General features: G+C 40.0%; 1 protein-coding gene across 2 annotated transcripts in view; it reads right to left on the bottom strand.

Annotated features, from left to right (window-relative positions):
• The window catches only part of MTOR (mechanistic target of rapamycin kinase), a 65,009-nt gene that overhangs the window by 22,394 nt on the left and 29,736 nt on the right, over nucleotides 1-12,879 (bottom strand). For both annotated transcript variants that reach the window (XM_082777160.1, XM_082777159.1), the window contains 4 exons: nucleotides 7,218-7,293; nucleotides 4,994-5,133; nucleotides 2,232-2,332; nucleotides 930-1,045 (listed from right to left, as the gene is read on the bottom strand). In XM_082777160.1, the coding sequence (XP_082633286.1) occupies nucleotides 930-1,045; nucleotides 2,232-2,332; nucleotides 4,994-5,133; nucleotides 7,218-7,293 (433 nt within the window). The remainder of the gene's footprint in view (nucleotides 1-929; nucleotides 1,046-2,231; nucleotides 2,333-4,993; nucleotides 5,134-7,217; nucleotides 7,294-12,879) is intronic.

Below are 12,879 nucleotides of genomic sequence, written 5' to 3' on the forward strand. Positions count from 1 at the left end.
TTATGAATTTTACAGGACCTGCAAATTCCATTTCTCTCCCTGCCACTAAGCCATGCTCTTCAAGCATGAAATAAGTCCTCCTCTGGTTCCAGTCATTACATAATCTTTTATCTATAGTTTCTTCTGTTCAAAGTGTTAAAAGGTTAATCACATACTCTACCCCTTTGAATACCTGGCTAATTTTACTGTGCACATCACTCCAAATCTACGTATGGGTTTTGACAGAGCAGACTGAACTACTTACTCCTTTATCTAAGTTGGCAAGTCTGCACAGAATTCTGAGAAATGCTACTTGAGCTCCCTTGGAAAGTAAACAACATGCTTCACATCTACAGAGGGGAAAAAGTCCCTCTGCAAATCTCCTCTATAGCAAGTATGCATAACAATTACAGCTCTGTTTAACGGACTCATTCCTTGTCTTGATTCCTCATCTTGATTTAAGATTTATCACTGCTACCAGAAAAATCAGAGCAGAAGTTCAGGTACATGATGTATATGAGCACTTCACTAAAAAAACTGCAACAGACACAAGTGCACAGAATACTCGTAGAGAATCTTATGCATGTCTTACTTCAGTAATGCCTTCTATAAAGCAGGATCTCGCAGAATGGAATCACTGCTAAGATAATCCTTTTTCACTGTCTGGCTAAAAAACAGACAAAAGTAAATAAGCCTGAGAATGACTAAGACTCTGTGCTCTACAGCTCTGGACCTCTTCTATTTCCACAGATATTCACCACTGTGTTTCTAGAAATACAAAACTAGTTCCATTGCCAAGGTCTAATACATCAGTAGAAGAAAAGATTATTGGGCAATTCATATGTTACAGCCAACTGCTTTAGAACAGCATGTCTTTTCACGCAGCCACATAATCTAAATGTAGTTCATCCTAAACTAGGTTTTGGGAAGCCTACAAGGAAGATAGTTACCTGCTGAGCCAGTGAGAAAAGGTCCTGATGAAGAGCCAGCACAGCCCTGTAGAAGGCACCATCGTGGGTGTCCCTTGGGATCATGCAGGTATATTCTTCCATGCTATCCCACTGACCTGCAGAGACACAGATATCCTCAGCAACACAGCAGCTCTCTCTGTGAGATAAGAGCAGAATTATGCTACAGTGCTTAGACATCAGCGACTAGGCTTGAATTCAGTATGGTAGTTAAGTACTTCTATTGGTTCCCTCTACATACAGTACTTGGACAGGAGATTGATACCTGTTTGAATCAATTCTCTTTAATCTTTACAATTAATCAATTTCTACTTCAAGACAGATGTCAGAAGGCTCTCAGTTAACATTGCATGATTAGGTATCCTAATCACAGGGGTTTTAACATTCTCTGAGTCCCTTTGCCACTGCCAAACATTGGCCTAGAGGAACCATCCACCACTTCCAGCAAACCACTTTTGATCTGCGTAGTCAAGGTGATTGTTTAATGGGCTCTGCATTAATGTAATGCAAGCCTGTTTATGGGACACTTATCACTATGTCTTGGTATGCAGCTTGTCCAAAGTTTTGAACAAAGCATGTTTTGATTTCTCTCTCTCTGTATACATACACATGTACACAGTTATATACAAGCACAACCAGATAATTTTTCTTCTAGGCAGGTTGTTATTCTCATCAAGAAGTTTCTTGCATTCATTGTGATTAAAAAGTTGAAATGCTGACATTTCCAGAACATCTGAATGGGTTAGTGTCCTACAAAGCAGAAGACTAACTTTTCTCAGCAATGGATGGCAGACAGCAAGAGGTTTACAAGCTTATCTAGTAAATACCTAGCTATCAGCATCACTGATATGTGGACCAGTTATAGATATATTGCACTTATGATTGTCCACTCAGTCAACACAACACATCAAAATGCTCAATAGCCAGTTCTAATTTGTAAATAAGGGTCTGCCAGAAATCATAGAATTCTATTAGCCTCACTTCAGGCCTGAGCTACGTTCAGTATAAAACTAAGCAAAAAGGACCAGTTAAGCAACTGATTATCTACTCAGACCCATGAGGCAGTCTCTGTTACGTGACACTGTACAGGAAGACCTTATGTATGTGCAGGTTTTCCAAAGGGCTTCAGTGTTGAATGACACCTGCTTCATATCCTGATGTAAATAATTGTGTTGATTCATCTGTTTCTTATAATTTGTAGTTCCAATTGTTAAAACTATTTGTGCTTCTACACTGTTGGCTGTCATACACTATCACACACACACAGCTGGAAGGATACATCACCTAGACCCCAAGCAGCAGCAGCAGCCATCCTCGCCATCTTAGCTTGAGTTTCATCATTAACCTGTGTCCACTTTTCACAGCATTGCTGGTGGAGCTGGCCCCTAAGAAGAATCCACAATTTCTAATCAGTGAAAAGCCTCTTCTAAGAATTATGTCTTGTTAAACAATCAGTTTCCACATACTGGAAGACAACCAGCCCCAATTCTTTTTATGCAGAGTGGAGAACAGGATTTGCCTTTTCTCTTGGCCAACTGAGACACACTAGTCTGATAATAAACACCCTACCATCCAGAAATAATTTAAGAACTCACTAGGCTTAGAAAACAAATCCAGACAATAGTTTGCATTTGCTCCTCAGCAGTTAGTAATGCCTATTTTATGAACTGATCTGTCAAATCCAGCCCATAAATCCAGTGGAAAAAATATTCCAAGAGGGAAAAAAAACAAAAAACAACACAAAAGTCACCAAACAAGGGATTTTTTTTTTTTTTTCAAGAATCATTACAAGGAATATATGATCTGAGTAGCTTGTGAATGGCTCACAATATCAAACACTTTAGATAAACTCACTGAGTTTGAAAACTGAAATTAAAGAATCAGTGTTGCTGCAACATAGTATAAGGACTTGTCATGGCAACATCTCAGAGGGGACTCTGAATCTTTCATCTCCAGCAGAGAGGAAAGATCAGGATTTTTTTATATTGTGTCTTTTAAACCAACTGTGAATGCTCTGTTAATCAAACCAATTACTGTGGGTGATGCAGTTCCAGAATTTCTCAGGCTGGATACTCTTTGTAGCAGTGAAATAGCTGCCAACTTGCCTTCTTTATGGTCATCCTCTCCCCTCCCCAAAAGGGAGATCAGTTAGTCAAACAGACCCAATGGGCTGCCACAGGCAAGATAGTCATCCTGACAGCTTAACAGCCCAGGAGAAAAACAAACAAACAAACAAAAAAAACCACGCCAAACCTAGCAAAAGCAGTAAATTAAGATGCTAATAAAGTCATGTGGATCTTGCAGACATAACTACATGAGAAGACAAATGGTTAAGAAAATTTTGTCTTTATTTTCAAAACGTCACTGCACAGAGTACTGAAATAATGGTGCTCTGCAGTATCTATTAAATCTCGTACTATGCCAAGCAGACTCTAACAGAACAAAGTAATCATGTTGAACACTTCTGAAGAGTATCAGAAACCAAACCACAGAATCCTCAGTCTTGGGATGATGTCTCTGTAGTCAGTTGTAAGGTAGCAGACAGCACTTTGCAATGGCACTTCTGCATTGTGAAGGAAAACATACACAAAAATACTATCTGCATACAGATGCAACACAGATCCATAATGACAAACTCACAGATCTTTGTAAGATTGTCTCCAAGAACATGTTTAAGTTAATGTCTAGTTTCCACAGAAGAACAGAAGTACTTTGTAATATATTTGTGACTAACTTGTGAGGAAGGAGAAGGCTCAGAAAGGGTACATCACGCAAATATTTGTTCTGCAGGAGGAAAGAATCCCTGCTAGAAACTGCCTACTTCCTAGAAAAAGGTGACTGTAAAACTGCCCAGTAAAATACTTTTTTTCCTACTGAAAAAAACACACACCCAATATGCCTCACCGTCATCTAGAAACAAAAACAGTAGAAAAATGGTGTCAGAATTAGGTTTCTCAAACAGCTCCATTTCTCTAACAGTGAAGTGACTTTAGTGAAGAGGAATCTCCTTACTGTGTGCCATCCCACGGGTTCACGTCAGGACCCATCAGCAGAGAGCTCTAGTGACACGAAGAGTTCAGTACAAAAGGCGGCTCCTGAACCAAATCAGTTATGCCCCTGGGTAGAACAGCACACTGCAGTGCACAGGATGTGTCTTTTCCAATTAGCTTCTTTGAATTGAGGGTAGCGGGGAGAAAAACAGAAGCCCCTACTTAACTAGTAGGCTGTAAGTCACTACCAGCTCATCTTCTCATGAAAACTTACTCTAATCAGTTACATGTTGACAACACACATTTACACAGGGTTTGAAAACCCAAATATCCACACAGAGGGAATGCTTAATTGGCACTAAAAGAGAAGAGCAATAATAAAAAAAAAATGCAGTCGTCTGCAAAAGAGGTGGTAAGAGGGTTTTAAAGTGGGAGCAGTTGTTCAGCATAATCTTACCCCCAATGATTACTGGGAAGCAGAACTTCAATAGCAGTTGTGCAGAAGACTGTGTTCTGGATAGGCATAAGGTCTGACCACAAGTAAATGCAGAAATCTCTTCTATTTTAATAATAGAGTTTACAAAGTAGGGCCACGACAAGCTCCTTTTATGGTTGTTTTTGACAAATGCTGCCCAGTTAACATTTCCTGAGAGGTCTTTTCTATTTAATAACTTCTTTCTCTTAAAAATTGAGTTGATCTGCTGATCAGGCTGCACATTCCCTTTAAGAGAGACCTTAGCTTATCAGACAGTCCATCCCCAAACACTAAGAGATAGTACTTCCATTTCTGACTACCAGGAAAAGGGCAAGAAATTGCTGGAAATGCTCGAACTATTAGGTAAGCAGTATTAAGAAGGAATTCAGGCCAAAAAAATCACCCAAGTGATGGTAACCACAGAAGAGTTAGGCAAGATTTTTAAGAAGTACAGTAACTTGAATTTCTGAAACTAGAAGGAAATATAAAACAGCAAGAGGAGAGGCTGCAGATGATCTTAATAAAGGATAGACTACCCAGTATAACTATCCTCTTCTCAATCTCCAGGCATTCCCCCTTACCATTCTCCAAGTGCTTCCAAGCAACGCATCCGTCCTAGCATCAGCTCAGGATCATCTTTGTTTGTGTCCATCTTCTTGTCGTAGGCCACCAGAGCATCTTCCCATTCATGAAGCTTTTCATACCAGGTGGCTTGAATTTCCTGGGGGACAGAGAAGAAAAAAAAATCAGAATAAATAGCAGCATTTGCATTCACCATTCTGTATTAACTACTGCTACTTTTCCCGGAAAATCCTGTCTCTGTGGTGATCATTTAGCCCTTCGTTCATTCTAAATATCCCCATGGACTTCTCTGATACAGAGAAAACACAGATTCCAAGTATCGCCCAGCCTGCACAGAAAGGTTTACCAGAGAGATGAATCCAACATCATCCACCACTTTTCCCTGACACTGAAATACTAGCTTAGTAGCTGGGCTGTGCCAGAGGCTTTTCTTTTTGGAGCACGGGACTAAGGGGGAAAAAGCGGGAAATAGGAAAAATGGTAAATTTATAAAATATTCCATTTGCTATTGTTGCACATGCTTGTATTCAAGTAAGAAGAACAGTCCTGTGTTGAGGAACGGAGTGATGAACTGGGGAAAAGAAAACACACAAACCACACAGTGCATCTGGCTACTGCTAGTCCATTTTCCAAGACTGCAGGCAGGCAGGCAGGATGTTGGGGTCTAACGATAACCCTTACAAGTGAAGGCTATAGTTAATAACATAGACTTAAAAAAAACAAGTGGTAATCCTTATCAGCTGCACAAACCTTTCTCTTGTTTCTAGATTTTGTTTCTAATTTTCAAGAAATAAAACAACTTGATTTTTTGATATTTTTTCCATCCTGATCTCTGCCAATATTTTTTCTGCTCAGCCCTTGGCAGCTCATGTCTTAACACATGCTGCAGTGTGGATTCTTTTCCCAGCCCTGCGGGCAAAATCAATATAAACCACACTCTGCATGCCAGGTCTTCTACTTGGGATGTTTATATACCAGCCCTTTAACTTCTCAGCTCAGTCATAATATTTTAAGTTCCTGAAAGTAGAGCTTGCAGACCCTCTTAATTTCTTTTCATTGCTTATTCTGAGAAACTCTGCATTTTGAACTACATTACTGCTAAAAGTGAGGTCAGAATTAGGTAACAATCTCCTCTGCTCAATCCGCCCCAGGAATCACAAGAAGCTGTAAAGATGGTCTGAAGTCCATTCTTCTACCAGAACGCATCTCTTTTTCCAGTCTAGGTTGAAACTTCACATTACCCTAACACCAGAGGACTTCAGTCTGACTGAGTTCCACCATTCTGTGCTTATACCTGTTCTCACTTGCTAGTGGTTCCTAATGAAAAAAGCTAGTCTGCCATGCTCCCAGTGCTGCCTTCTCTTCCCAAATGCCTTAAGAAACTGCAAGAATTATTAGTGCAAAATAATGTTTTTAACAGAGTAGAATTGTCAGGAGAATATGGATACTTGAAACCCTGAATGCAAATGAAATTATTATTAATGAGAAAAGAAAGGAAAAAAGGTAAGTCACAAAGAGAAAGACACAGATGCAGAAGGGTGTTGTTTTCTTTCTGTGAACAGTCAAAGCTGTAAGGGACTAGCCAACATACTACTCTGAAAAATACCATCTGTGAACTCTCTGATAGGTTCACATACCTCCTAGATGAGGGAGAAAAGAGGCATAATTTAAAGTTAAATTCCTACCTGGAAGGTGTTGATGCAGTTTCTCAAAATCTCTCAAGCATTTAAAGCTTAGAACAGGAACTTACTCCTTTCTTTCCCAAGGCGTAGGAAAAACAGACTTCACATAAAATGACTTATTTGGTCAAGTTGCTGGTTTCCCACACCTGCATTGTCAGCTATAGCTGTGAAATTCTTCCCCAGATCAGGTTCTTGCACAAGCAATAAGCTATTATTAAACTAATTTTAAGCACAGCATTTGATGATCTGGGTCTTATTTTCCTCCAGCTGCACATCTGCTGAACTGCAGGGCCTAGCTCTGGGTGCGGACTTCCCCAGCTACCTTCCCTTTATACAGTGCTTGCTAAGTGCACCGCGCACCTCCCGATAGGCAGCAAGGGACCTACACTCTGAATGATGCAATATTACAAGATGGGCTATAACCTCAACGTGATTAATTTAAAAACAAAAACCACAGAATGTGTCCGGCCCCCTCTCCCCCTCAAAAAAGCCCCAAAGAAAACATTAGGTATGATGAACAGAATTATCCAGCAGGACTCACCAGCTCCCCAAAGTGCTTCATGGCGTATTCCAGTACCCCAGCAGCTGCTTCTGGCTGTTGCAGTTTATTGTTAATGCTGCAGAGGTGGAAAGAGAAAGATCATTTAACACAGCTGGCAGCGCTCAGGCGCTGGTATGAGCTTCTCCTTGATAATACTCTGTGTCAGTTAAAAATACCGATGAAACGCTACTTTATCTTTCAAACTTTTAAGTAAATAAATCATTTACCACGTTAGAGACACCCTGACTATTTGCAAAACAATAGGTGCACATATATTCCTTACATATATTTTCAGGACTCGTTACACAAAACAGTGACTGTGTATGATTATCAATTCTAAATAGTCTGCACGGGAAGGAGAACAATTCCCATTAGTTTGTGAGGCAAAATTTATCAGAGAAGTGTAAGACAAGAAGTCATGCAGGAGAACATCAGGCTGAACGTGAGACTTCTGGGATTTCTGACATGAACAATAATTCAGAGTACATGCCTATCACCAGAAAACATACCTGAATGGAAATCTTTCTTAGCTTTTCTTTACCATTACAACTAGCTTCTTGGGTGCACTGTCAAGAAAGTCTATACCAAACACACTACATGCTGGAAATAAAACTGGATCACAGAGCATTTCCTGACTACTGATTCAAAAGATTTCCATTTGGATTCTCTGCAAAAAAAAGAACTTTGATACGAAGTCATTCCTCTAGTACTCATAATTCCTTTTGGAAGTATATGTGTAGGATGATGATCCACTTCACAAAGAGGCAAGCATATGGCCCAGAAACTCATAGTTGTGCACAACTGATTTCACAGAAGGGCATATATCTGTTGGTACTCAATGTGCAGATGTTGCCAAATCAGTGTGCATGCAAGCATACCTACAAAGAAAGACTTCCATCTTTAAAGAATCACCAGCCACTATGATGGAAAGGATTCTTCTGCCCTTTTCCTTGTTTTAATTCCCTGGCTATCACTTTTCCTCTTTCCACCACTAAACTTAAGGATTCAAACAGGGTTTAACACAGTGAGCAGAAAGGGACTTGAGCAAATCTTCTGCACCTGCTTCTCATATTCTATTTCTTCATTTTAATTTCCTCAGAATCTCATGTTCTTAAGCTGGAACTTCCTCCTGAGACTTTTTCTTAATCTTATCCACCTCTGTGCCTACAAGACCTTCCTGCAATCAAACACCAGCTGCATTTACTAAAGACCTTACAGCACAGATCCCTCCCCTTCTCTTAAACTGACCACCAACTTCTTTACAAATCAGTCAAGATTTTAATGCTCCAGGAAAAAAGCTACATCACTAGAGCAGCTGAAAAATGTCCCCAAGAAAATGAAAAGATTCAATCCAACGTTCTTTCACGTAATACCTCTGCACTGGTGCACACCCATACTGGTATTCTTCTTTTTCTAATTTTCAAGATCATGCCAGAAACAGCAACCATCACGCCAGCTCTCACCAACGATCATACCGTCCTATGGAGTTACACACATTGCCCTTCTGTCCCTACAGTCAGAAGCGGCTCTGTCTCCACATCAGTGCTTGGTTATTAGTGCTTTAGTTCGATGCCTCTTTAAAGAAGAAAATAACTTTTTAATCGAGCTCCTGCTATTTTATAAAGCTTATTTATGAACAGTCTCTGGCTCATTGCTCTCCTCTTTCCCTTTTGGCATCGGAGAACAAGTGCAAACTGTTCAAAGTGATGTCCCAACAGCTGAGCATGATACAAAATACATTATAGTCCAACATTAAAAGAAAGTTTTCAAGTGCTACTTTTCTGCTGTCCCTGCAGTCTCCTTTCCCAACAACCAAAGGGCCGGACTTGTTGACACGCTATGGGTATCTGGAAAGGTCAAGTAAAATTTCCTTTTTCAAATCAGGCTTAGTCAGGATAAGACCATAACCCAGTCTCATTTCTAGAAGATAGGCACCCAAAAATGGGAAGCACTTGGAGTACATCCCTGCCTTTTTTAAAGCACAACAGTCAAAGAACATGCTACTCCTTGCTTCCCAGGGGAAAGCTAGACAGCAGAGCCTCGTAAAAGTGATAAATGGCTGTCACATTTCATATCCTGATAATTTAGAGAGCCATTGGCAGGAATATCACTTCCAGTATGTCAGACAGTTAATTACTTCCAACTTATCTTTCCTGTCAACGCATCCTGACAAATTGGCCGTTATCTTTTATTCTACAACAATTAGTACCGCACTTTTGCTAATGCTCCCTGGTGCACTCAATTACTCTTTTTTTTGTTTTGTACTTGGCTGTCCAAAGTAGAATGAAATGTTTCATACTCAAAGCTTTGTCTTGTTAAGTTTAAGGAAAGGGATGGGAAAGAAGAGAAGAGGAAGGAGAAAGATTTGGCTTTAAAAGAATACACAGCAGGAGATATAACACTGCGTTGTGATTATTAACCATAAATTACTCTTGTAATAAATGATCTAACCCACGCGGTGAGTAAAGATAAGTAATTTTATAGACCAGTATAAACCACTGCCTGGGAAAGCTGTCAGATATTTAGTGTACTGTTATAGCACATTAAGAGAGTGCTTACACAAAATAGAGGGAATAGAAAACATGGACTGCTTTGGCAAAAACAGACCTGCACACAGAATGTCAACTGTCACGGAGAACACAAAAATCCCTCCAAAGCAAGATTCATGCAAATTGGCTTCCATCGACATGGCTGAATATTCATAGACTTTCTTCACAGCAATAAAACCTTGGTAAGCACAGTATCTTTTTGCTTTTCAGTCTTATACACAAAAGAATATGCAATGGTTTGTGGATTAATTAAGTTCTGACCTTGTGGTTTTGTGGCTTTTCTGTTTGCTTTAACAGAGCTTGGATTTCTGCTTTTTCTCATCTGCGGGATGCAGTGTGCTCTGATCATTGGACACATATTGACAGGTCCCCAAAATCACTGCTGCAGCAGCTGGTAAATGTGTTTTTTAACAGACCCACAACTCTCTGCATACAATTACTGATAGTGGGCCAGCGGACTGTACTTCTCTTGGAAAAGCATTTCCACGTGGAGCTCTGCTAATGCATTCAAAATATGTTCAGAAATCATGCCATTCTGTGCTTCCCTCCCTCCCTTTCTTCTCCCCACTGTTACAGCATTGCCCCTCTCCCTGCAGATACAATGAGGCTTGTGCTCAGGCAAAATCACCCTAAATTCTACAACATTTTAAAACCATTACAAAGTTGTTTTCTAGATATTGTGCTAGGGACTGGACACTACAGAAAAGCATCCCTGCACATAAAAAAAAGCCCCAAAGGACTAATACTCCAGCCAGGCAGAGTTTCCAGGGGAGTTTAGCCACAGTGCTGCTGCTGGAAGGCAGGGGGATATAGTTCTTCTTGTACCTGGAAAAAGTTCCTACAGTCTTTTTGGATTAAAGGACAAGGTGGAAGCATTGTAGAAACAATGGTGCTGGCTAATCCAGCAGAGAGTAACTGAAGTGTTTGTTTACTGGGTGGTGTCCTTGCAGTTGTTCCTAATTCTGGATAATACAAAGTTTAATACTCAGGCGAAGATCAGTTCTTCAATAAGGGAAGAACAAATTAATCAGTTCATTTTTGTTTAGAAGCTAGAAGAAAAAAAAACAAAAAAACAACTACCGACACCACACACTACCCACCAACATGATAGCTCAGCAGCAGGACGTAAAAGAAGATGACAATTCCCTTTCTTAGAAGTCTTTAGGTACAGGCCTGATAGGTCATATGTTACATATGTCAACTTTCAGGAAAGGCTTAAGCTCCTCCGGCTTCTTCCCTTCAGCCAGTTCACAGCCCACCTCACTACCCAATCGTCCAGACCACACTTCTTCAGTTTAGCTGCGAGGATGCTGTGGGAGATCGTGTCAAAGGCTTTACTGATATAAAAATCTTGGGACAAAAGTCTTGAGCTACTTTAATAGCAGTGAAAGGTTATATGACCCTATTGTTTGACTATTAAGACATCAAATAAAAACATAAGTTTTCAGCATTCACTTCTAAGCTAGAATCACAAAAATAAGAACGTTATTTAAGAGAAACACACTCCTATTGCTTGTATATTTTAAAGGCTGTTTAAACAGAAACCAGACATGAACTGGGAACAAAAAACAATTTTACCAGCTTCAGCAGGAAAAACACTCAAATGATGGATTTTCTCCTTGACGAAATGCAGGCATGATGTCTAATGTTTACTAGAAATATTCTCTTTTGTACAATCCTGAGTGCTTTCCAGTCATCCATTATCTCTGAGGGTCTCTAACAGCATTCTGTCACTCAAAATATATTGAATCTTCAAGAGACTGAACACTTACACATCTTCCCTAAACGTTTTTTTTTTTTTTTTTTTATATTAAAATCTCTTCAAGAGGTCCCAAGCCTATCTGTCAGACAACACACACATCTTCTATTTCAAAAAAGCATCCCAAAACTTATTAGAAGAACTTGATTTTTGCAATAAAGCAGTTTGTATGCAATGTCTGGACAAGTAGCCAAACTTCTTTTTCAGTCTCCCCAACTCCGTTTAAAATTAAACCTCTATCTCTCAGATTTTACCCCCCTAAATTAAGCCTGTTTTTCCTTTTGAAACGTTGAGGGCTTGCTTCCGGGATTAGAAGTGGAAGGCATTGATACAGTGCAGATACTTTGGGGAACAGATAATCCTCTGGCACAAGAAATTGGCTTTATAGGCTCTTTTCCCCAATTCTACAGTTTATTTGTGTTCAGGCATCCCTGAATTCTTGATTCAACAAACTTCAGAAAACAACCAAATGCTCTGTGTCATGTCCTGTACCCCCCACCAATCCAAAAAACAACATTGCCATCATGCCACTAAAAATTATTCCAATGCCAGGAATGAATAGATTTGAGAAAACACTGCCAGCAATGAGCTGCTCAGTTGTAGTGACTTGCAGACCAGGCTAGCCCCCCACCTCACCTTTTCAACAAGAGTGCACCACGTGCTCAGAGGCATTACAATTGGCCACGTTCTCAATCTTGATACAAATACTTGCAAAGCAAAGAAGGGCATTCACCAGCTTTGAAAGGAAAAGCAGTGATAATTGTTACAAGACAATTCTTACCAGCCCTGCTACAAAGGCTGCAAGAAGTTTTGTATCGCCTGCTCTTTGTTAACCAGAGTCAGTGAAGAGAGGGAAGGCAAAAAATAGCCAAGGAAGATATTTAGCTAAAAGAGGTGAAATGGAAACAGAGTTTTTGTGTGTTGGTTATGCAAGAAAGGATCTATTAGATCAACATGAAATAACACAAGTCATTGTAGGAAGTACATAGCTCGTTTCTTATCAAGTCCTTTCTTGTTTTACTGGTTCCAAAGTAACTTCAGGTGTTTATAACTAGCTGCAGTAGACTACAATTTTATTTGACTTTACTAGGGATTTAGTCATTAATGCAAAGCTTTAGCAAAGTGAAAGTATCTCTAAAGAGAGAGGTAAACAGTTTCACGCTTCCTGGCTGTCTGGAAGGGAAAAGCAGAGTTTCGGAGAGCTTGGCAAAGCATGGACTTCTGAGGTCTGCCAGCAGAGAGCTGCTGAGGGTCTTTGCCATCTCAGCAAGCACCAGGAATGCTAGATTCGAAGCGTTTGCCGGATACATATTAAGGGTTTTGCAATGACTAGCTACCAAATAAATACCCATGG

This window comes from Aythya marila (genome assembly GCF_965140915.1).
Source record: "Aythya marila genome assembly, chromosome: 21".
Taxonomy (NCBI): Eukaryota; Metazoa; Chordata; class Aves; order Anseriformes; family Anatidae; genus Aythya; species Aythya marila.